The sequence below is a fragment of the Prionailurus bengalensis genome, chromosome E4, assembly GCF_016509475.1.
Source record: "Prionailurus bengalensis isolate Pbe53 chromosome E4, Fcat_Pben_1.1_paternal_pri, whole genome shotgun sequence".
Taxonomy (NCBI): Eukaryota; Metazoa; Chordata; class Mammalia; order Carnivora; family Felidae; genus Prionailurus; species Prionailurus bengalensis.
The window spans coordinates 66880044-66903177 of record NC_057360.1 but is presented as its reverse complement, the minus strand read 5'-3'; the positions used below and the strand labels follow the sequence as shown (position 1 = coordinate 66903177).

General features: G+C 61.7%; 2 protein-coding genes across 5 annotated transcripts; both read right to left on the bottom strand.

Annotated features, from left to right (window-relative positions):
* Window positions 1–505: 505 nt before the first annotated feature.
* On the bottom strand, window positions 506–5558 carry CRABP2 (cellular retinoic acid binding protein 2). 3 transcript variants are annotated; one of them, XM_043568348.1, is made up of 5 exons: window positions 4972–5533; window positions 4425–4655; window positions 1634–1812; window positions 1372–1488; window positions 506–960 (listed from the first exon to the last, which is right to left on the bottom strand). In XM_043568348.1, the coding sequence occupies exons 2-5, from the start codon at window positions 4492–4494 to the stop codon at window positions 910–912; spliced, it is 417 nt and encodes a 138-aa protein (XP_043424283.1). In that variant the 5' UTR covers window positions 4495–4655; window positions 4972–5533; the 3' UTR covers window positions 506–909. The 3 variants fall into 3 exon arrangements, with proteins under 3 accessions (XP_043424283.1, XP_043424282.1, XP_043424284.1); XM_043568347.1 differs by having other exon boundaries at window positions 4425–5558; XM_043568349.1 differs by lacking the exons at window positions 4425–4655; window positions 4972–5533 and adding an exon at window positions 2023–2112.
* A 12284-nt stretch (window positions 5559–17842) lies between these two features.
* Window positions 17843–23134, bottom strand: ISG20L2 (interferon stimulated exonuclease gene 20 like 2). 2 transcript variants are annotated; one of them, XM_043568337.1, is made up of 4 exons: window positions 22779–23134; window positions 21400–22367; window positions 19387–19587; window positions 17843–18688 (listed from the first exon to the last, which is right to left on the bottom strand). In XM_043568337.1, exons 2-4 carry the CDS (start codon window positions 22129–22131, stop codon window positions 18575–18577), a joined length of 1047 nt encoding a protein of 348 aa, XP_043424272.1. In that variant the 5' UTR covers window positions 22132–22367; window positions 22779–23134; the 3' UTR covers window positions 17843–18574. The 2 variants fall into 2 exon arrangements, with proteins under 2 accessions (XP_043424272.1, XP_043424273.1); XM_043568338.1 differs by having other exon boundaries at window positions 21400–22248; window positions 22779–23091.

Below are 23134 nucleotides of genomic sequence, written 5' to 3'. Positions count from 1 at the left end.
AGGACGCGGTAGAGCCTGGACCCGAGAGTGGAGGTGTGGGAAGGGGCGTGGGGGCCGGCAGGGGGGGTGTGCAGGTCTCAGGGCTGAGATAGTGGAGTCCCATCAGGGGGAGCCCCGGGCAGGAGCGAGGTCGGCCTGTGGGCATCGGTGAGCTCATCTGGAACCATGTGGGAGGCCAAGGCCAGGCCTGGGGTGGCCCAGATTGGAGCTGGAGGAGAGGAGGAACAATTGGAGGAGGAAGCTGTGTCACCATCATGGAAAAGTGGGAGTCAGCTCCTGTGGGGGCGGGGGGTGGGTGGGGAGTGCCCCTGCTGAGAGGACTGGAGAAGGAGGCTGGAAGAGGGGAGGGGTGGAGGGGGCGGTGGGCAGAGGGAGGGACGAGGGGAAGGCCCATCCCTCCTCTCATCCTGCTGCTTGAACACCTGCCTCCCACACTGCATTTCAGAGGCCAAGTGGAACTCAGGCGACTCATCTGTCCCCTTCCCAACGAGCCAGAGACGGGTTGTATTTTTCAAAACATTTTAATAAAATTAACCAATAAATATTCTACACTGTGTAGGCTACCAGGACAAAGAGTGGAAACCAGAGGGCCGTCTTTCCCACTGGGGCCCTCAGGTCCCCTCACAGAGAGAGGGGCTGTGCTCTGGGCTGGTTTGGGGCTGGGACTGCTGGCTGGGGAAGGGGAGTGATTCTGGACCGGGTGATCAGGGTTCTTACCCTCCATCCCTCTTTGTTGGGGGAGCGGAGGAAGGGGAGGCCCCAAAAAGCAGAGCCCCGCTGGAGGCATCCCAGCATCCCTGGGAGTGAGCGGGGTGAGGGGAGAGCTAGCCTAGAAGGAAGGGGGAAGGGCAGTGGGGCAGGGAGCAGGGGCTGGGGGGCGGCTCTGGAAGCCCTTGGACCGTCGGCCGCTCACTCTCGGACATAGACCCTGGTGCACACGATATCATCCGCCGTCATGGTCTAAAAGGACGGAAGTCAGAAGTCATCGTTAACCTGGAAGGCCCCTGGTCCTGCTTCTAGATTCAGAATGGACAGGCAGGGGCCGGCCCCCAAAATGCCCTGGTGTCACGGGAGGGAGGACGGCATAGAGCCCCCGGGGCTGTGTCCCACATACTCCTCCCCAAGCTGTGAGGACGGATTGCCCAGATGCCACCCTGCCGCCTCAGCCCACATGGCTTGCTCCACACGGGACACCATTGCACGGCCACAGGGCAGCAGCCTGTGGGACAGGGACAGCTTAGCCCTTCCCCAGCAGCGCCATCAGGAGGTGGGGAGGCCAGCTACGGTCACTCTTGAACCTCCAGCGCCCTGCAGCGTCCCAGAAAAGCCCGAAGGTGGCACCGGGCTTGTGCTCAGCTGGGAGCAGCTTACCAGGACCAGCTCCCCGTCGTTGGTCAGCTCCCTGGTCCACGAGGTCTTGGGACCCTCTCCCTTCAGAAGCCTCTGCTCGCAGACCATTTTGTTCTCACTCTCCCATTTCACCAGGCTCTGCAGGAGAGAGGCCAGGTGGGCTGGGCCCGCAGCAGGGTGGGTGCCGCGAGAGGGATTTGCTCCCCTGGAAGATCCCAGAACACTCCGGAAAACGGCACGTGGTGAGGCAGGGCAGTGGAGGCCATGACCCCGAGGGACTCACCTTGCAGGGTCTCCCGTCCACCGTCTGCTCCTCGAACTCCTCTCCGATCTTGAAGTTGATCTCCGTGGTGCGCACCGTGGTGGAGGTTTTGATGTAGAAAGTGTCTCCCTCCTGCTTGATCTCCACCGCCGGCTTGGATGCCGCCGCCACGGCGATCTTCCTCAGCATCACGTTCACCCCTGCAGGGAGGCGCAGGCGCCCTCACTTCGGCCCAGTTCGCCTCACTTGCCGCCCTTGGTCCGCCCTGCTCGACACCCTCCGCTGGGGTGGACTCCGCAGAGTCACCATCTTCACCCCTCCTCAAGGGCAGGCCAGACCCGGGATCCCCAGCCAGGCCCCGTCACTCCCATCCAGGAAGTGGGGGCCACTTTCCTTCCTGCCGGACCCACCTCCCCTGTCTGGCGCTGGGTTGGCCTTCATGTGCCCAATCTCTGTCCCTCCCCAAAGTGAGGAGCAGGGACTATCAGTGGGTGATGAGGAGGGGGGCGGCTGGTCCCCTGTTACAAATGGCCTGGGGAAGCCAGGGATTCTGCAGTGAGATCCACTCGGCCCTGACATCCACGTGGCTCGGCCTCTCTGGCAGGCCAGTGACTCTGGGCAGGTGACGGAACCTTTCTGGTCCTCGGGTTCCTCAAGCATAAAGTGGAGCCCACAGCACGGGTGACGCGTGCAGGACTTAGCGCACGCGGCACTGGGTACACCTTCCAGCTTTCAGGAAACAGGAGCTCTTATTATTTTTACTGAGAAAAGGAAGTCAAAGGAAAAGCCAGAGCCCGCCTGCCCTCCTGGCTCCTCTCCCCTCGCGGGACGGAAAGGGACACTGCCCCCCCTCCCCCCCATACGTTCCTTACTCTAGGATCGTCGTGACCTCAGTGGTCAGGTCTTCTCGTTCAGCCTCTGTGGACCCAGAGTCCCTGTGCCTGCCCCCCACATCCTTCCCCACACTGGACCCCTTCCCTTCTCTTTGCTCCCCAGTCTCTGAGAAGGGTGGCGAAGCCAGGAGACAGCATCTGTCCCAGGAAGAAAAGCAGGCAGGGAGGCCTACCTGGCAGGGGCGTGTCTGAGCATCACCCCGCTTCCCCTGCTGGGCGGCCCACCCTGACCTGGAGCAGAGACCTTCAGGGAAGCAAGGGGTGGGGATCGGGGAGGGGGGGGCAAGCAGGGTTGGGTCAGGGAAGCCGAGCTCCCTGCCCCTCCTGCAGACCTGGGTTCCTACAGAAACAAATCCTCTTTCCCCTTGGCACCAAAGCAGACCTGCTCTGTTCCAGAAAGGGACAGGGAGAGCGGATGGACTCCCCCAGGGGTCCCAGGAGCCCCCTTCTCGGCTGTTGGGAGAAATGACCGAGGTCCCCGGGCCCGGTCACCTTGGTAGAGGAGGCCCATCCCACCCTGTCTCCACCGTGTTGCCCCCTGAAAGTCCAGCTCACCGTCTGACAACCATCTTCCCCGTTACAGGAACAGAATCTGCTCACGCAGCCCGCCTATCATAGTGGATGGGACACGTATCCCCCAACACCACCTGGGCATGCCTCACCAGGAAAGGGATCCTTGACTGGGGCAGAGGGGGCAGGGAGGGGCCGAGGTTCCTGCAGAGGCAAGGCTGGGCCAGGCCGGGCTCGCAGGAGACCCCGCTCCAGCCAGGGCTGTTTGTCTAACGGGTCTGTTTTCAATCTGCCCCCAGCAGGGCCTGAGGAGGGCACGTGGCTCTGAGAGACCCTGCAGGGAGGACAAACAGACCACAGACAGACAGACCACAGGGTTGGGCTTGGGCTCTTAGTCTCCAGCTGGGCCTGTGGGTGTGTGCCCGGCCACCTCGGGCCTCATCCACTGGGGACAGGGGCCAGAATCCAGACAAGGGGAGGGAACGCATCTAGGCTTTCTGAAGGGAGAGTCTTCATTTTGGTTTTTAGTTTCAGCGAGGGCAGAGTGGGGAAGAAGGGAGACATGCCTCGAAGGAGTGCTGGGGTTAGGGGGCAAGAGCTAGTGGCCAGGCGTGATGGAAACAGCGTTCCAGACTCTTCGGAGGTCCAGATTCACCCACACACAAGTGCCCCCCCACTCCCCCTGCCCAACCGGGGTCACTGTGTTCAGTCTAGAAATGGATGGCATGCTTACCCGTAGGCTGCAGGGCTCCCAGGTGGCGGCTTCCCAAATGCTCCCCTTCCCAGAGCCCCCTCCCAGCAGCCTGGGCTGGGGCAGCTCCCCACACACCTCAGGGCACCCAGGAGTTGGGAAACGCACTGAGACTAGCCTCCACTCCCCCACCTTTAACCCACACACCCCGCAGGGCTTGGGGGGGGGGGTCTCAGGGGAGGGAGGGAGAAGAGAGCCCGCAGTTTTTTGGGAATGGGGGCTGGGGTTTCACACGAAGCCATTTGTTGAAATCTAAGAAAGTGATAATTATGCAGAGACTTGGGCCTCTGGAGCTGCCCGCCTAGGGAAGCATTAGTCTCACGGATGGAGGGCGGGGGCGCAGAGTGGAACGCGCTGAACCCGGAGGCCGAGAGCGGGGACTGGGCTACTGACCGCCGCGGGGGGCCAGGGGCGAAGAGGCGGCAAGGTCTCGGAGGGGCTCCCCTGCCCCACCCCCGGGACACCGACCTCGTGCTTTCTACTGGATCCACAGGCTGGTCGCTCAGGACCTTTAGGTCCCGGCCCTGAGCCCCCCCGACCCAGGCGCTCGGCCCCCTTGCTCGGGGACGCGGACGCCCAACCTCCCCCGCCCGGATCCCCGCCCTCCTTTCTTTCCCGTGCCCACCTCGAGGCCCCGGGCGCCCGAAAATCTCCTTACCCAGCACTTTGAGCAAATCCTCGAAGTTTTCCGATCGGATGATCTTCCAGCTGCCGGAGAAGTTGGGCATGATGCTTTGGTCGGAGCACTGGACGCCGAGTCTTTTCGTCAAGAGAGATGTCGCCGTCGCCTGGTCGTGAGACTCGGGAGCCAGGACACGTCCCAGGACAACCCCGGAGCTGGCTTGGGCTCCCGCGCGGGCAGCTTTTATACCCTGCGCCGGGCCCGCCCCTGCCCGAGAGAGAGAGAGAGAGAGAGAGAGAGAGAGAGAGAGAGATGGCTCCGCCTGCCGCCCCGCCCCCCACCCCACCTGGGGGGCCCTGAGCCCGGCTCCCCGGCCTCTGGATCTGGCCCCGGGGGCGGGTGCAGGGCTCGCCGGCCCGAGACAGCTGGCTCCCGCGCCAGGGGTGTCTGGGGAGGCGACACGGGCCGAGCGCTCGGCTTGGGCTCTCAGCCGGGAGGAGGGGGCGCCAGGCCCGGGGCGCAGATACCCAGGTCTCACGTCCTGCAGCGCGAGCCCCAGGGTCACGTCTCGCTCGGTCCCCACCTGACTCGGTGCGCTCGGCCCCTTGGCGCCCGGCACCCGGAGGCACTACCAGCGGGCGAACCTCGCTCCGAGCCGGAGCTGCGGAAGACGAGGCGGTGGGGCTCGGCTCCACTGGGGCCCAATTGGGTCCGGGGCGGCCGCCCCGAGCTCAGAGACCTGCGGGGGAGGCCAGGGGCTGCGGGGCCGGGCACCCGAATGAGGCAACGGCGCCCCCTGCTGGAGCGGCTGCAGGGGGCGGGGAGGGGCGCCCCCCGCCCCACCCCCTCCAGGCCGGTCTCCCCAGAGTTTAGGGCTGCGGCAGTGCCGGGGGCCTCTGGGGACCCTGGAAGCTGGCGCGGGGGAGACTCCCACCTCTTCAGGGGTTGGGCGGGCATCGAAGGGTTAAGCAGGAGCCGCGGGCGCGAGTCTGGGGAGGGCAGAGGTCACAGCCAATCACTTGACACGAGCTCTTTATTAAGGCGGTTTCTCAGTCTCCGGGCTCCCCGGACCCCCAGGGGATCGCAGCCGGCGGCGGGGAGGGGAGGCGGGGACCGAGGCGCGGAGCCCCGGCGCGCCACGCTGCCACCCAGGTTGGAGGGAGACTGGGTGCCCCGGGAAGGGGGTGGGGCGGGGTCTCAGGTGTCACCGTCGTGCGCAGTCCAAAGGGCGGAAGGAGAGGCCGCGCCCCCCCCCCCTCCCCGCCAGCAGCTTCGGAGCGGAACATCAAAGGAGGGGGCCGGGCCGGCTACCCGCGGAGACCCCTGCGGGGCGGGCTGGGGGGGCCTGACCCAAATGGAGGTCCGGCCGGGAGCCCCAGAGGCCGCCAACGGTAGAGCCGCGGAGGCGGACGGGCCCGGCGGGCGCCCAGGACTGCGGCCCGCTTCCCTGGGCGGAAGCGCGCACGTGGCCCCGCTGTCCGCAGCGCGCCGCACTCAGGCCCCGCTCCAGGCCCCTCGCGAGGAAAAGCCCCACATCTGGTCCCAGCGCTGGCCCCTCCCTGCCAGCGTGTCCGTGGGAGGGGCAGAGGACAGGCTCACTGGGACTCGGAACCCTTGTTCTTAGAGCCCTGGACCGGCCAAGAGGGTTGGGGGCCTTGGCTGGGGAGGAGGCCGGCGGAACAGAGCCCCAGGAGAGGGGCTGGGGAGCTTCACGGAAGCCTGGACAAGTGCTGGGGCTCCCTCCGTGCTGTGAAGAGGGGAATCCCTGAAAAATGCCTGTGTGCAGACAGTGCAGCAGCCGGGGTGCCTCTGAACTGAAGGGATGGATGGCGGCGGGATGGCCCTGCTTCACGGAGGGAGCTGCGTGCTTCAGCCGGGCTTTAGGGGTCCCGGGCTTGTGTGGGAGGGCTTCTCTGGGGGTGGGGGGTGGCCTGGGCTTCTGCAGTAAGAGGGCAGCAGGTCGGAGCTCTTGGAGGAAGGACAGACAAAAGCAGAGGTGGTGGAGGGGAGGGGTGGGGGGATGCCTGGGGCCTGGGGTTGGACGCCCGGCTGTGCTCCTCCCCCCACCCACTGGCGCTGCTGTAGGTAAAGGGAGGGGGATTCGGTTCTGACAGTGAAATCAGGCTCCTGGCCAAAGGGATGAGGAGAGGCCTGGGGGAGGGAACAGGGCAGGAACCCATGCACCCCTCCCCCGCTCCCGCGCCCAAGTCTTGGTCTTGACCCGGGTCACCACGACCACCTCCTCTCCACACCAGCCCTCTGAGGCCCCTGCCAGAGAGTCCAGTCCCGGGCTCCATGGGCATCTTTCCTGCTGTACATGAGAAGGGCGGGCGCAGGCCGGCTCCCCCACGGGCCTGGTGACTAAGGATGTTAAAACCTCACCCAAAAGATGGTCAGCAGGAGGCTGGACCGACAGGAGCACAGAGGAGGGATGTGGTCTGGCTGAGGATCCTGGCGAGCTTGGAAGGGGGCTCTCTGGGGTGGGGGCAGGGAGGCCTGGGCCCATACACCTCCCTTCACTTCCTCACCCCAACCTCCCCCCCCCCCCCCTTGGCCAGGCAGCCAGAAGTTTCAAAGAGACAGAAGTAAGACAAAGGGAAGTCGGGCTGGGAAGGGAATTTTTTCCAGATGTGAGTGCTTGTGGTTTGGCAGCTCTGAGCCTGAGCTCCGGCCCCCGGCACCCCAACCCTGGCTGAGGGGGTGGGTATGGGGTCTGAGAAGCTAGGCCGGCGGTCCCAGCCCCCAGCAGCCCTGTGAGCCCACGGGCAGCGTGCTGGCGGACGGGCAAGTGGAGGGGGCTCCGGGGAAGATGCAGGGGAAGGGGCTTAGGGGACACTGAATGGGACAAGAGGACCAGGGGTTGGGAAAGGGGGCTACCAGTGGGGGATGGGGAGCCCAGGGGCTAGGCTTGGAACCGGGCAGCGGGGAGGAGCTTAACCCCCACCCCACCGTCAGTCACTCAGTCACAAACAACTGGCTTTAATTTCCCTCCAGGATCAATAAGGAGAAGGAATTTCCCTAGTGTTGCTGGCCTTTTCATTATGACCAAACCTGATGCAGATCTGCCCCGGGGGGTGGGAGGGGGTAGGGGGGGAGTGCGCAACCCAATCTCCCTTTCTAGCTTTCTAGGAGCCTTGGTCCTACCCCTGTTGGGGGCTCCCCCAGGAATTTGGAGACTCAGGGAGGGGGCACAAAGTTGATGAGAAAAGCTAGAACAGCGGAGGCAGAATGGGGGTGGGGTGGGGAGGAAACTGGGCTAACAGTTAGGAAAGGAACGTTCTGGGGCTTTGTTCCCATTGCTCGGTGGCTGAGAGGAAAGTGGCTGGTTGTGCAGCGGAAGGAATGGAGGTTGGCGCGCTCCTGGCTGGGTGGAGGGGCGTGAGCACGGGCGGATGTAGATGTGTGCCCTACGGGGGTGGGGGGGGGGAACGGGTCTGGGGGCTTGGGAAGAGGAGCTGCCCCTACCCCCTCTCCATCACTTCGGTGAGGATGGGGCTGGAGGGACCAGCAGCCCAGCTGGGGTTGGAAAGAGTGGGAGAGTCACGAATCCCACCCCCTCCCGCCCAGTCATGAACCCCTTCCCCTCGCCGACCTACTGGGACCGGAGAAGATTCTCTGGCCAAACTCAGCACTTGTATACGAGCCTCACCCTGAGCAGTGTTATTACATCTGCTGGGTCAGAGAGTTTGTTGGCTGGGAGTCCTGTAGAAATTAAACCCAGGTGAGGCTGGACACTGGGTCTCTGCCACTCGGTGTAGGGGCAGCAGGGCAGGGCGGGGTGGGGGGGGTCTGAGAGTAGGATAAAAGAGCCAGGAGTGGCCGGGGAAGGACAGTGGTGTCCCCTGGGTCCCCAGGCCGTCAGCATTCCACGTGGGGCAGTGTGAACTCAAGCCTCCTGCCCCCTGGTCTGGTCTGACTCCTCAGGACCGAGGGGAATGTTCCATTCTTGTCTGTCTCCCTGGGTTCAGGGACCCAGCCCTTTGCAAGGCTTTGGTAAGGCCTGGCTCCGACTCTCCCCACATCAGATTGCTGTTGTAGCAGGACGCACGGAGGTTAGACTGGAAAAGAGCTTCCAGTGAGCCGAGGTGCCGTCTGGGGGACAGGGCCAGAGACCTGGAAAGCGGGCGACTCACCTCCCTGCAAACCAGGGAAAGGGCGGCAGAGAATCCCGAGTGACCTGAAGAAAGGGGCAGTGGGACTCAGAGGGGATGACAGTGACCTCCAGGGCAGGTGCGGCCCGGCAGGGTCAGAAGGTCGGGGTGAGGGGGGACGGGGGCTGCCCGAGTCAGAAGTCAGTCAGAGCGGCGAGGGTCTGCGCCCTGGCGCCCAGGCGGCTCCTCTGTTGTTTTTGGCTCTGGTGCCTGGTTCCCAGCTGCCAACGCTCTCCCCAGGGCTGGGCCGGGCCCCGAGCCGGGCAGGCAAGAGGGAGGAGGTGGGGATGCCCTGGCTGAGGACGTGTCCAGACTGAATCTTGTCCCCCAAGAGAGGCCCCTGGCTCAGCTGGCCTCCGGTCACACTGTTCTCGCTCCCTGACCCCAGGATCTTTGCTTCTCTGTCCCTCGGCCTTTGTTCCAGACTGGTGCTTCCTGCTGGTCTGGCATAGGGCATCACCTCTCTCCCCACCTAGGCCGCTGCCCATTCTTGCCTGCTGCGGTCGGCGACAGGCACCGAAGTCGGGCTCCCCTTACTCTGGTCTTCCTGCTTCTTGGAGAACCTCCAGCGTTAAGTCAGGGATCCAGCGTGGCTGGCACTGTTGATGGCAACTGCCAGCATCTGAAGCTGCACAGGCCTGGGCCTGACTCTGGCCAGCTGTGCCCCTCCCGCCACACCACACCCCCCCCCCCCCCCCGTTTCCCCTCCGGAAGAAGCCCCTCCCCCTCCCAGGGCAGCACTACTGGAGGGAGAAGTCAGGCGGCACCAGCACCGTGACCCGCAGTTAAACTCCTCTTGGCTTTTATGAGCCAGTGACTGGGGCTGGACCCCTCTGCCACTCCCACCCTGTGCTGGGCACCGGCCCCTTAACCCCTGGCAGCCCAGGGCAGGAAAGGGAAGCCGGAGCAGAGACAAGTGTGGCAGTAGGCAGGCGGCGGTCTTGCACAGGACTGGCTCTGGGGGCCCAAGCCATCTCCCAGATGCCTCCTCTCCCGCTCTCTGAGGACGGGGAAACTGAAGAAGAGCCAGAGGTCCCGGGAATCCCTCTCCCTGTTGAGATGATCAGGAGTTTCGGGAAGAAGAAGGAAATCTGCAGGGCTGCACGCGGGGTGGGTGCTCTCTTCCTGCTCTGGCCTGGGCTGCAGAGGGTGGGCACTGGGCCAGAGAGGCAGACTCCGGGACTGGACAGGAAAGGGGCAGGAGGGAGGGGAGGGGGTTACGGTGCCAGAGAAGAGGCTGTGAGGTTTTGAGGTCTGGGCTTTGAGGTTCTGGACGGGGCTAGAAAGAGGGCATTGGACCCTGTCCCCAGGAGCCGGGGCAGGACAACAGGGGCTGATGGGTCAGCGTCAGGAAGGAGGTCAGCTAGAGGAGGACTCCTCGGCTAGGCTCCTGGGTGCTCCCTTTCCCTCTTCTCCCCGCCCCACGAAGCACGCCTGCAGGCAGTGACACCCAGTAGTTGGGCTGGGTGCTCCTGCCCCTGCCTGGCTCCAGGGAGGAGGCCAGAGCCCCGGAAGATAAGATAGTAAGGACCAGCTTCCCCGACTCCAGGATGCTTCCTGCTGCAGACCAGGCCCAGGCTCGCCTCTCTGTAGGGCCAGTGGGCCAGACTCCTGGAGACAGAGGTGCAGGGGAGCGAGCAGAGTGGGGGAGGGCCCCAGAAGCCCAGCTTCCCAGTCCCTGCCCCCACATTCTCATCTTAAGTGGGCAGGGAGTTAAAGGACACAAGAGTTCAGTGTCTGGCCCCTTAGCAGGCTAGGGCCTTGTCCTTCCAGTGACCCCCCCCCATCCCTGCCCCTCCTTACAGTCTGCTAGAGATGGGCGGTGGGGGAGGCCCAGACAGCCTGAGCCCTAATGGCTTTCCCCGGGCAGCATGAACAAAATGGGAAAAAGATGTGTGAGGTGGGCAGCTCTGATTTCCTTTCTCATGCGGGCGCCAGCTCTGGTCTGGAAAATGTTAGCTGTCAAAGAGAGAGAGACTGAGCAGTCTCCGGCCTCCCCCTGCCCTGCACTCCCTACACCACCCCATCTCACACCAGGGGCCCCCAGCCCGCCTGGATTCCCTGAGGGCACTGGGCTAGGGCCTGTGAATTTCGAGTGGTGGGGCTGCCCTGACCAAGCCCCACCTCCCCTGCCTGTGTCTCCTCCACCAACCTGGGGAAGACATCCCAGGGGCAGTTTTGGCACTTGGGGATTCGCAGGGACACGTCGTCGTCCCTGGGGGATCAAAGGAGCCAGTGGCAGCGTCTCCTGGATTAGGCAGTCTCACACCTCCTAAACCCCAGAGCTCTGGGACCAGCCTCAGGTTTTCAGGTGATCTGGGTTCCCGCCGAGCTGAGCTGGCAGTAACTGGCCCAGAGACGGAGCCAGTCCTGGGTCCAGAACACTCGTGGGGTGTGCCTCTCTTGCTGCGTGTGGGTACTGTGGTCTCTGTGGGCCAAATCCCCTCTTCTGAGCTGCGGCTCTAGGCCCCCAGGAGCCCCAGGGAACTGAAGCCAAGGTGAGGGGAGGCGCCCACTGCCTCGGAGATGAGGGTGTGTGTGGAGGGAGGGTCCCAGCCTAGGAGGAAGCTGCCAGAACACTCAGCCCTTTCTCCAGAGGGCCCCTTTGCCGCTGCCTGGGCTCCACCCTCCCATCCTTCAGGAAAGCTCCCCGCTCTCGCCCCGGCCCGGCTGGAGCTGCTGGGCTGGATTATCTGCCTCCCTGTGGGTCCTGGGTGTGGGCTCCGTCTCCCTCCCCCGGCTCCCAGGGCAGGGGCAGTCAGCCTCCTTCCTCCTTTGATTATGGTTGGATCCCTCTCATGGAATCTTTCCAAAGAAGCGACCGAACAGGATTCCATAGGGGTGGAAGGAAAAAAGAGACCGACCCTTCCTTGGCGGAAGCTGTCCTGACCCAGGGATGCCAGACAGACTGGGTTCCTGATGCTGCTTGGAGCTGTGACAGTGGGGCCAGGGCCGCAGGTCAGGCCTTGAGAGGAGTGGTGGGTCGGCCCCGCGCTGTGTGAGTGTCCCACGTGCTGCCTGGAATGGAGCTGATCCCAAAGCTTTGCTCTTTTTTTATTTATAAGAGAGAGAGCACAAGTTGGGGAGGGGCAGAGAGAGAGGGAGACACAGAATCGGAAGCAGGCTCCAGGCTCCGAGCCGTCAGCACAGAGCCCGACGCGGGGCTCGAACTCACGGACCGCGAGATCATGACCTGAGCCGAAGTCGGACGCTTAACCTACTGAGCCACCCAGGCGCCCCCATTCCAGATTCTTAAAAATACCTTCCCTCCCACCGCCTCTCCCCACCCCCCACCTCTCTCAAAATCCTGTGCGTTCTATATACCCTTTCAAAGAAAGCCCAGAGTTGGCGGTGTCCTGAAATGGCTGTACATATTCAAGGCAGCCAGCCCGCAGGTCAGGACAGCCAGGGGCTGGGCAGCGAGGGCTTGGGGGGACGCCCGGCTGGCCAACCCACTAGATGTCACTTACCCATGTCATCACTGCCTGAAAAAGATCTCGCAATCTGACCGCCCAGAGCCCGCAGCCAACCCTCACCCCTGACCGCGCACTAGGTCCTGACCTCTGAGGGTGTGGGCACTCCCTGAGCTCTCTTTGGCAGGGGGGCAGGTGTGTACAAGAACTCAGATGAGAGTTCAAAGGCCAAAGTGTCAGCCTTGATTTAAACAGTTGTTCAGGGCGTGCATGGCTGGTTCAATCAGAGGAGCGTGTGACTCTTGATCTTGGGGTCGTGGGTTCAAGCCCCATGCTGGGTGTAGGGGTTACTAAAAAAAATAAATTGAAATGAAATGAAATGAACGTCTGTTCAGGATCAACCGCACCAGAGATTGCCCATGTGTGTGAAGTTCATCTGTCCTAAATCAGGGCGGCCGGGGATCCCGTCCTCTCGCCTCGACAGGGCAAGAGCCTTCATGGTCCTCTGTCCCCATTCTGTCCCCTCGCGGCCGCCCAGGGCTGGGAGGGGGTCCTTTGCACCTCAGTCAGTTCAAACCACGCCTTTGCTCAAATCCCTGCAACAGCTCCGTCTCGTGCAGCTATAAGCCGAGTCCTTACAGCGGCCGAAGGTTCAAACTTCCTCCCTCCGTCCCCCCTGCCCACCGACCCCACCACCTACCACTTGCCCCTTGGCTGGCTCGGCTCCTGAACACACCAAGTGTCCTCCTGCCTCAGGGCCCTGGCACCTCTCACTCTCCCTGGAATGTTCTTCCCCAGATTACACGACTGCTTCCTTCACTGTTTTCAGGTCTCTGCTCCTATGTGCTGCCCTCAGAGACGACTTCTGGAAACAGCCCGTCTACAAAGCGCATGTGCGTATACGTCCGCCTCCGTCCTCACTGTTCCTCGTGTCACTTGTGACCCCTGGCCGCAAGGGAAGGCCACGTGGGCTGTGCTGGCCTACAGCAGAGTCTGGCACACAGTTGGTGCTCAATAAACATCTCTTGAACAAATGAATGAAGAGTAAGCAAATGACTTCAGCCACAAGCAGTGACTATTAAGGCGGAGAGAAACAATCGGTTGCACCTTTCATTAGCAGTCTTGTTCTTTTTTGACTTTATTTATTTATTTAGAGAGAGAGAATCCCAAGCAGGCTCTGCACTGTCACCCCAGAGCCCCACGGGGGGCTTGGCCTGAGCTGAAATCAAGAGCTGGACACTCAACTGACAGGGCCACCCAGGCACCCAGTACCCTTGTTGATTTCATCATTTACTTAGTTGTCCTGGATAAGCGCACGAAGGAAGTACTCTGACAAAAATGAGGTCTGAAAACGAGAGTGGCCCCGCCCTAGCCAGGAGAGCTCCGGATTCTTCACACTCCTCAGTGACGCCTCAGCCCCCCTTTTAGAAATGCCATGTGCTTGCGGGCGCCTGGGTGGTTCGGTTGGCTAAGCATCAGACGCTCGATCTCTGCTCAGGTCATGATCTCGGGTTCGTGAGTGGGAGCCCCACAGAGGGCTCTGCGCTGACGGAGCCTGCTTGGGATTCTCTCTCTCCCGATCTCTCAATAAATAAACCTAAAAAGAAATGCCATATGCTTATGGCCACATCTGCCCGGGTCACTGAAGATCCAACTCAGGCTCCGCCCTGACTGGGTCTCTGAGCCTGCAGCGGGCCACTGCGGGTGTCTGACTCGCATCCAACAGCTTAGCCTCTCGGGGCCGCAGCTCCTTGGGCTCCAGCACACCCCAGCCTCCGTCTGCAGCCCGCCCGGCCCCGACCATGTAAACTCTCCACTTCTCTATGTGGACTGCCCAAAGAGTGAGGCCAGAAAGAGCCAGGACAGCCAGCAAGTGCAAACTCAGGTTCTGACGTCACCCAGGACCTCTGCCCTTTCTTGCGAACTCCGTCAGCTCACTCTCTTGTCTCCATGGCTGTGCCAAACGTCTGTTCCCTGGTTTGTGGCCCATGCTCTGCTTGGACTTAGTAAGCCATCCAGGTCACCAGGTGCTGCCTGGGAACATACCCATCAGCCCCACCCTTGCCTCTTTCTTTTGGTCCCAGAAGACAAGTCACCCCTGTTCCTGGACGAGGCTAACCTCAAGACGCCATCTCCTCAGTCTTTTGGGACCCGCTGTAGTGCCCATCTTCCTCAGCACTTGTGGTCCACGGCTTTGCTGGCAGCATCTTCAGACCGCTCTCCAGATCGCCGCCCTCCAGATGCCTCCGGATCACCACCCTCCAGATCCCTCTGGATCACCGCCCTCCAGATGCCTCCAGATCGCTGCCCTCCAGATGCCTCCGGATCGCTGCCCTCCAGATGCCTCCAGATCACCACCCTCCAGATCCCTGCCCTCCAGATCCCTCCAGATCACCACCCTCCAGATGCCTCTGGATCGCCACCCTCCAGATGCCTCCAGATCGCCACCCTCCAGATCCCTCCAGATGCCTCCAGATCCCTGCCCTCCAGATGCCTTCAGATCACCGCCCTCCAGATGCCTCCGGATCACCACCCTCCAGATCCCTCCAGATCACGACCCTCCAGATCCCTCCGGATCACCACCCTCCAGATCCCTCCAGATCCCTGCCCTCCAGATCCCTGCCCTCCAGATCCCTCCAGATCACCACCCTCCAGATCCCTCCGGATCACCGCCCTCCAGTTCCCTCCGGATCACCGCTCTCCAGATCCCCCCGGATCACCGCCCTCCAGATCCCTCCAGATTGCCGCCCCACCTCTCCCTGCCCCCACCGCAGACACTGCTCAGATGAAAGGCACCAAATTGATACAAATAACAGGCCCTTTCCTTGGCTCTCATCTTACTGGTCCTCTGTGTGGTGTCTGATACCATCCCCTCCCTCCTGGAAAGCCTCCTCTGGCCCATCTGATGGCCTCCCTTAGGCCTTCCTCCGGGGCTTGTAGGAACAGCATCCCCAAGCCTCTGGTCTTGACCTCGTGCTCTCCTTTATACACTTTTCTATGTGACGCCCTCACCCCCATCCGAGGCGCCCCCCGCTGTTGCCCTGTCGTCCCTAAGCTGCCGGCCCCAGCTCTTCCCCCCCCCCCGCTGAGCTGCAGTCTGGTGTCTTCTGAGTCAACCCAAGTCGGCCTCCTCAGAAGCCCGCTCTTCTGCCCGCCGCACGCACCACCCTCACGGCTGACGGCACCACTGTCTCTTCCTGCAGCTCAGAAAGAGCAAGACGGCCTCTGATCCTCTCGCCCTGCTCTCTGGGCCACGTTGATTCCACCTCCTCAGGGACGCTCAGGTGCACCCTCCTGCCTCATGGACCCAGGCCTCGGCCACCGCTCACCCGGGCTCGTCCACAGAACCCCTCTCCTGAGAGGCCCTTCTCCAATCCTGCTTCCATCTGGCTGCCAGCAGCGTCTTCCTAAAACACAAATGTGACCACATCACTCCCCAGCTTTAAATCCCGCAATGGCCCCGGACAGCTTGCCACTGAAATGGATTTACTGCTTTCTCTTTTTCAGACTGTAAGCAGCTGGGGGACAAAGACCACGCCGTTTCCCTGGGGTCTGCCACAGGACCTGGCACACAGCAGGTGCTTCGTCGATATCCGAGCAGGATTCCAAGTCTCATCAGGTGCCGCCCGGACGGGTTAAGAGCGGAGTAGGGCAGCGGTTAAGAGCGGAGGCTTCAGGCACAGCTGGCAGGTCCGAGTGCCAGCGCCAACCCCCAGCTATTTGGCCTGGGTGCGATTTCTTATCGTTTGTCAACCTAGGCTTCCTTGAGAGCTGTCCTAGAACAGCACCGCCTACCTTCCCGAGAATGGCACAGTGTGCCTCCAGGACTTAGCACAGTGCCCAACACAGGGACACAGTCAAAGACCAGGGGCTGTTGTCATTATTATCGATGGCAACCATTAGTTACCCATCAGGGGTAGAAAAGAATCCTAGGATCTTAATGCTGGAGTCCTTAAGCCCCAGAAGGAAACCGACAGCCACCAATGCGGAATGCGGTGAAACCAAACTTGAAACATGTTATCAGTAACTTGTATCAGTATCAGTATCAGTATCAGTATCAGTACAGGGTAACTTGCTCTTCTGCCATGGGCTGAGGGCTTGCTCTGCAGAGTAAATGCAAGTGCTCTGTGAGCAGCAGTGTAGACAGAAGATACACAGTGCAGACAGGACATACTCGCAGACACACCTGGCGTATTTCACACCTGCGTATGGTCTCTCCCAACACGGACTCGGGCTGACGTACCTTGGGGCAAGTTCATAATTACAGTCCTGTTGTGCTTCCCTATTGTCAGCTGTAATCATCTGTTAAACCAGGAATCAAACGACTCCTCCTTGCAGCCTTCGCTACGGCCATCAGTGGAGACAGGGCGGCACGATCACCTCAAATTCCCACACACACCGCCCTGCCCCTATTGAGAACCGCTTTGCTAAGGTTCAGGCCGTTGAGACGACGTTGGCAGGGTCCACTTCTCACGCACTGCCCTTTGCTGACCTCACCCGCAGAAGGGGTCCCTGAATCAGAACACGTCCTTCCTCTATGAAGAGAAAGCATTGGAAGAGCTCGTGTTTTGCCGCAGTTCAGGCAAAACGCTTGCTGATTGGAATTCGGGCAGCAATCTGCAAGGGGCTGGCCACCCTCTTGGAGGAAGCCAGGCCCCTGGGGACAGAGGAGCAGAGAAGGAAGGGGACTTAAAGAGGCACCCTTGCGGGGCAAGCTGGGCTCTACCCAGAAAGTGTGAGGAGAGAAAACGCTGAGGAAAACGGTCACAAGGTCCTCTGGTCCCCAGGTTCTTCGTGGTGAGCATAAGACAGCTCTTTCCAGCGTTGACCGAGACCAGGTGCCTTTCAGGACATGGGGGTGCGGTGGGGTGGAGAGGAAGTGCAAGGGTCAGCTGCTGTTTATCCAGACAACCACAAGGCCAAGTCCAGCCGACGTGTACCCCCAAAACTGAACTCAACTGAGATTTTTCATTGTCTCCCACCTTAACTGATTAAAACGTAACTAAGACTTGCCTTCAGCGTATTCCCGGTTTTGGGCGCGGCCCTCCTAGATCATTCCCACCTAGACCTAGAGGTGTGTGTGAGGGCGCCTGGTACGTCTCTGCAGTGTCACGGACGTTCCGTGTGTCAGGCGCAGCAGGAACCAACTTGCTCTGAGCTCCAGAGCTGCCTGTGCAAGCGGGTCCTGCGGTGCAGGACAGGACGGCAAGGCCACGTCTGAAGTCCGGGTTGGCTGCAGGAAATTCCCTTCTACCGGCAGCCGTGACCGTAGCCCTGCCCCTGGAGCCAAAGCAGCCACTCGAGGGGCACAAGCCACACGAGTGTGGAGGCTGCACTCTCTCAAGACCGTGCACAAAGCAATCCCAGACACGAGGTCAGACCCGTGACTCACCTTCCCAGGAGGGCGTGTGCCACCGAGGAAGCGCTGGCAGGACCGACCAGGCTGGCGTCACCCAGCACCCTCCCGCCCCTGCTCCGTCCCTCCCGCGTGCCCACCCTGAATCGCTCTACTGGTCACACACCCGTGTGTGAAGGTGTCTGCGTGGCTTGGGGCACCGCTGCAGGCGTGCTCAATTCATGGTAGGGGTGGGGACCGGGCACCAGAGCACACGGGCCACACACGAGGGCTTAGTCGGTGCTTCCTGGTGACTTCTGGCCAAAAAGGGCCCAGTTAGTGCCGTCCACAGAGATCCTGGACCCCTCACAGAATCACAGCCCTGTGAGACCTTGTCACAGAGACTTTTTTCAAATAGGCTCTACGCCCAACGTGGGGCCTGAACTCACAATCCCAAGATCTAGAGTTGCACGCTCTAACAACTCCAGCCAGCCGGGCGCCCCACCTGGTGACAGAGCTTTTTAGCATAAACTGAAAAAGAAAACAGCACACGAGTGTTTTTCCATTATAAAAATTTATCAAGGGAATAATTTGAGTCCTTAAAGGTTTGTTTTAATGAAGTAAAAGACTAAAAACCATGAAAACACTTTAAGTTCTTTTTTAACCTACCAAGTGGGATCTAAATTAAATAAATCCTCTAACACTTTAGGAGAGACGTTGCTTTCCCAAATTAGAAAAATTGATCTCCAAGTCCCACTCTCCTACCCCTAAGAACTGAACCTCACCAGGGATGGCTCCCCTAAGGACGGGCGCTATGTCTCCAATGCAGACAAGGCCAAGGGCAGAGTCTGTGACACGCGGTGTGACCAGCCAACCAGTGCACTTCTGACCGCGAAAGAGGGCACTGCTATTTACGTGAGGACCAAAGGCATAAAACGGACATGCGGCCACCCTAGTGATAAGGCAGTTTGGGAAACGGTTCCCAGTATGCCCCGCCCCTTGAAGTCAAAAGGCCCGCCTGGAGCCAAGCACCTGGGACCTGCAGGTAGCACCATTTAGGAGGGAAACAGTCCAGGGCTGGTCCTGACACGGAGGCTTCCTCCCTCCGCGGGATTCTCAACCAGACACGACACGACACCGGAGGTGAAATTTCAATGAATACTGTCTGGGGTGGAGCCGGTCTCTCCCGGTTGGGGCAGCGAGCCGGGCCGCTGCCCAGTCCTGCTGCCCGGTCCTCCCGGGCACGGTGCTGCCCTCCACCTCTCGTCACCGGCGCCTCCGAGGCCGCTAGTCCTTTGGGGGATTCTGGGCCAGGTGCTGTTCCCACTCGACTTCAACCAACTTGTACAGCTCCATGGTGGCCTGAGCGTCTTCCACAGAGGAATGCCCGCTTTTCCCAACCTGGACGCCGGAGGAAGAGAAGAACGTGAAGCCACAGAGAGAGACTACGGCTTTCCTTCCCAACTGGCTCTCCGCGGCCCCCGGGGTGCAGGTGCTTCTGCAGAGTCTGTGGGCTGCGAAGGCCGAACTCCGGTGGGGTCTAGTCCCCACCCCATCTCAGAGGCTCCACTCCCACCCTAATGGCTCAGCCCTTCCTGGGGACGCAGGTGCTCGTCGGTCTACGCCTGGCCAGCACGACGCACCAGGTGGCCGCCAGGCCTTCCGAATCTTCCAGCCTCCCCAGTGCCTAACCACGCTCTACGCGACGCGTGGCCCCTCCTCCTCCGGCCAGGCAGGCCGCCCTCCTCTGAGTGCAGACGCGTAGACCACGCAGGGGGTCCCGGCACCCACTCTGTGGACTTCTGGACACCACCACGTGCTCTCCTCTCTTCCTCTCTTCTCAGTTAGGGCTTTGCACCCACCTGAAGGCTCTTCCCTGTCCCGAGCACCCTCTGTGATGCTCTGGGACGGGAGCTGTCACCCCACGTACAGACGGAGAGTCTACCGGGCCCCTTGGTCCAAAGCTCTTCCCGTCAGAGCAGCCCGCCCACACCTCTCTACAACCAGAGCAATTCTGGGGCCAGAGCCTGGAGCAAGGCCGCACGGAGGGCGCCCCCAGCGTCCAAGCCACGGGCCTGGCTGCACTGGGGAGACACTACCTGGATGTCCCGGTTCAGAAGCTTCTTGGTGAGACACTTGAGGGACACGGTGGCGTTCTCTGGGCACTCGGCCTTCCGGTTGAGGGGCGGGATGTGGGAGGTGTCGCGGGTGAGAGACTTGGGGTGGGAGTACTGAAGGGCTTTGAAGTCGTTGTGGATGGCATGCCCCACCACTATCTTCCCTGCGAGGATCTTCAAGATCTGAAACAGGAACAGAGGCGGCGCTGGCGAGGAGGCGGCGAAGCCCCTGCATCCTACAAGCCCAACGTGGCCATGGGTCCTTCTAGGCCCTTTTCTCCAAGTGCTCACCCGGCTCATCCTTGAAACGCCCTCTCCCACCAGGCTTCTTCCACCCGAGGCCCAGCTCCACGCCCCGAGGTGAAAGCAGCTACCACCCAAGACGACCCCGCCGCACGACGACGGAACCCCGTCCGGACTTACATCCCCGACGGCTCCTTATCTTCTAACTTCCATCCCAGCGACAGACCGATTTGCCTCCGTCCCAAATCACGCTCACGCCTGAGATGCTCAAGTAACTATCCAGGTCAGTTCTGGCTTGCTACGTGAAGACCTTTGACCCCTACCATATGCTGGCCTGAGACATGAGGCTTGGACAGATGGGGTCAGAGATGGGCTCCAGAGAGGTGACAGAAGCCCCAAATTGTACACAAAGTTACGTACATGGGGTTTTTTTTTTGGGGGGGGGCGGGGAGGGTCTATGGTTTCCATCCGACTCTGGAAGGCCCTACGAGCTACAAAAGCTTCAGAACCTCTTGCAGACTAAGTCCGCGTGCGCCAGCCCCCGGCCTTCAGCTCTCCCCACTCACTCACCAGCCGCCCTGGAACCTTATTCCCGTGAGCCTCAGAAGCAAAGACCTTCTCGCCACCGCAGGATCTTAAAGCGTGAGGGCAAACCGGCAACGAGGACAAGCAAAGAATACGCCACCAGCTCTGAAGGCCATTCCCCCGACGGGTCCCGATCAGGTTGTGAACAAGAACTAAAGCGCCCTGACTGGGACACGGCCGGCAGGAAGCCCTGGAAGCGGCAGACCCTGTGAACGGGGCTCTCGGCCCGGCCTGAGCGCTGGGGGATCACTTTAGGACGAGAGCCCTGCGGGAGCGCCACGAGCCAGGCAGGTGCGGGCTCCTAAGGGCACTCTGCGCCCCGCCACACCCTCCCCACCTTCCGCCTCTCCCAAGCGCGGCTCAGGGGTGCCCTGGTGCGCAGGCTCAACTCCTCTCGGGTTCTTTCTAAGATCCAGCCCCCTCCCCTCTGCTGAACCGCCTCCAACTGAATGCAGGCGCATGAAGAACACCAGCGGAACACAGAGTGTCCAGAGAAAGCAAAGAGCAGGGGTTGAAGTGGCAGAGAAGCGGACCAAGAGCGCCCTCTGGAGGCCTCCCACGACCAGCTGGCTTCCTCTCCTTCACCTCAGGTTCACCTTCCTTTTCCCGTCCCTCTGTGGAGCTCCCTGCGGCCGGTGAGGAGGCTTGCTCGGCGAGCGAGGTGAGAACCCGACACGACAGCCCTGTGTCGTCTGTCGCAGCTGTCGCTTCGGCACACCCGGCCCAGGTACGCGAGTCACCCCTGCTCCCACCAAAACCACCAGCACCTCCCACACTAGGCAGGAAGCCCTCCCCACTCTCCCCGAAGAGATGGAGCATTTCTCCACCCCCCCACCCCCCCACCCCCACCCCCACCCCCGCCATCCGCGCCTGGGGCTCTGTCCCTCAGTGGTTACTTCTCTGTACGGATTCCCAGTTCCCCAGACAAGGATTCGACCGGAGAGCGAACAGTCTCAGCCAACCAAGTTCCCTCCACCAGCTAACTGTAGCTTTCTGGACTCCCACCGCTCTGCCCCAGCAGGAAGCCCTCTTCCCGCGGCGATCCACTCCCTCCTTCCCTCCTCCCCATCCTCTGGCGCCTTCCTAGAGCGACATCCTTTGCTGAAAAAATGACGCGGACCTCAGCCCACCGGCCTCGCCACTACCATCGGACCCCAAGCCTCTCACCTGGCTCCGAGCGACCTTGAAGGGTGTGGCATTCACCATGTGCTGCTTCCGGATGCCACTCCATCTGGTCCGGTAGTCCACGATGTGGCAGGGGGGGAGGACGTACTCATCATAAAGCACATCTCCGTGGTAGCTGACGATGCTACATCGAGCCAAGGAACTGACGTGCCCCTTGGGTCCTGTGCCCACCATCTCGCAGTCAATCGCCACCATTTTCCCTGGCGTCTTCTGCGACGCTCCGGAGCATTTATTCTCCAAATGAGATTGGGTGGAGTTCTGTGGGGCGTTTTTCTGAGTAGGATTCTTCTGGGGGCCCTTCTTCTGGGAGCGAGCTGGGCGGCTCCTAGTCTTTGGAAGAGCACTCTGGAACTCCCCCAGCAAATCTACTTTGGCCACGACAGACCCAGCCTTCTGTGAAGAGGCAGGGGTCAGCCAAGGCACCGCAGCTTTCCTGTCCAGGGACTGCTCTGGTCCGCTGCTGGAGGCGGCGGTCTTCTTCTTTGGAAGGGGAGAGACCTTCCAAGTGCCATCCACCCTAGGAGCTTCCCCTTTCTTCGGGGGGTCTGGGTGCAGCTTAGGCACCTTGCTAGGGTGCTGGTTCTTCTTATTCAGAAAACCTCTCCGTTCCAAGAACCTCCTCTTCTTCACAAATTTTCGGTGCTTGGCATTCCCCTCTAATGCCTTTTTGGGGGGAGGTTCACCGAAATCCAAATTGAGGAGTAAGGTAGACATGAGGACAGTGGACGGCGGGAGAGCAGTTGCGAGGAGCGGCTTACTGACGACAGGAAGATAGAGGACTCATCTTCTGCTGAATCCCACAGGCCAACGTCTGGAGGTCTGTAGGACACCCTGGGGAAGAGAGTAATCCTGACAACGGAGCCCATAGGCCCCGTGAAACAGTAAGACCCATCTCCGGACGACTTAAAGCTGGAAAGGCATCAGAGCGACCGCCCAGAACAGGTACGAATCTGTAATGTGAAATAATGTCAGGGGCACGGTCTGCGCCAGGAAGCTTCGGTTCTAGCGCGGCCCCACAATTCACCAGCCACAGCGTCTTGAGAAGGCCACTTCCCCTCCCAAGAGCTCAGTCTCGTTCGCACCCGGAGGGGGCTGTAGGGCCAACCACCTCGAACTCTGCGTCTGGAAAGCCAGAACAGTGGAGCTGTACCATCCGCCCGCGAGGGCCTCTAGATTACCCAGGCATCCCCGCGCGGCTCCAGGCGGGGGACCACCACACGCGTCTCACGCCGGTCCTTCTCCCGACAAAGGCCCTCTGACCACACACACCCGCTGGGTGAACCGAGGCTTAGGGCCCCCTACATCGGCGAGCACGCCGGGGGTCCCCGCCACCGAGAGCGACCCCCCGCGCCCACACCTACCTCCTCGCCGGCCCAGCTAAGAGCGGAAGCGCCCGGAACCGGAGGCGGAAGTCGGCGCGCGCCGGCGAGGCCCGGGCCGGCAGGCGCGCGGGTTGGACCGCGCCGGGGGCCGACGCGCACGCGCCCGCAGCGCCCCCGCCTCCGGGAGGGAGGCCAGGGACTCCGAGCGCGTGGGCAGCGGCGGCGGCGGCGGCGGGGGCGGCGGGGGCGGCGTGGGCGGGATGCGCTCCCCGGCCCCTCTAGCCCCGTGGAGGTACAACTCGAAGGCAGGGAGGCCGAGCCCCGGGGGAGGTACCGCCCCCACTTCCGGGGGAGGAGGGAAGTGCGCGGGGAAGGGGCCTGGGCGCCGCGCCACG

Excerpts from the sequence above, each read along its gene's own strand:
- CRABP2 (XM_043568347.1), bottom strand. The coding sequence starts at position 4,494 with ATGCCCAACTTCTCCGGCAGCTGGAAGATCATCCGATCGGAAAACTTC. Across the intron at positions 1,813-4,424 it reads GGATTTGCTCAAAGTGCTGG|GGGTGAACGTGATGCTGAGG; the intron begins GTAAGGAGATTT and ends GCCTCCCTGCAG. Across the intron at positions 961-1,371 it reads ACGACGGGGAGCTGGTCCTG|ACCATGACGGCGGATGATAT; the intron begins GTAAGCTGCTCC and ends CCGTCCTTTTAG.
- ISG20L2 (XM_043568337.1), bottom strand. The coding sequence starts at position 22,131 with ATGTCTACCTTACTCCTCAATTTGGATTTCGGTGAACCTCCCCCCAAA. Across the intron at positions 19,588-21,399 it reads TCAAGGTCGCTCGGAGCCAG|ATCTTGAAGATCCTCGCAGG; the intron begins GTGAGAGGCTTG and ends TTCCTGTTTCAG. Across the intron at positions 18,689-19,386 it reads TTCTGAACCGGGACATCCAG|GTTGGGAAAAGCGGGCATTC; the intron begins GTAGTGTCTCCC and ends TCCGGCGTCCAG.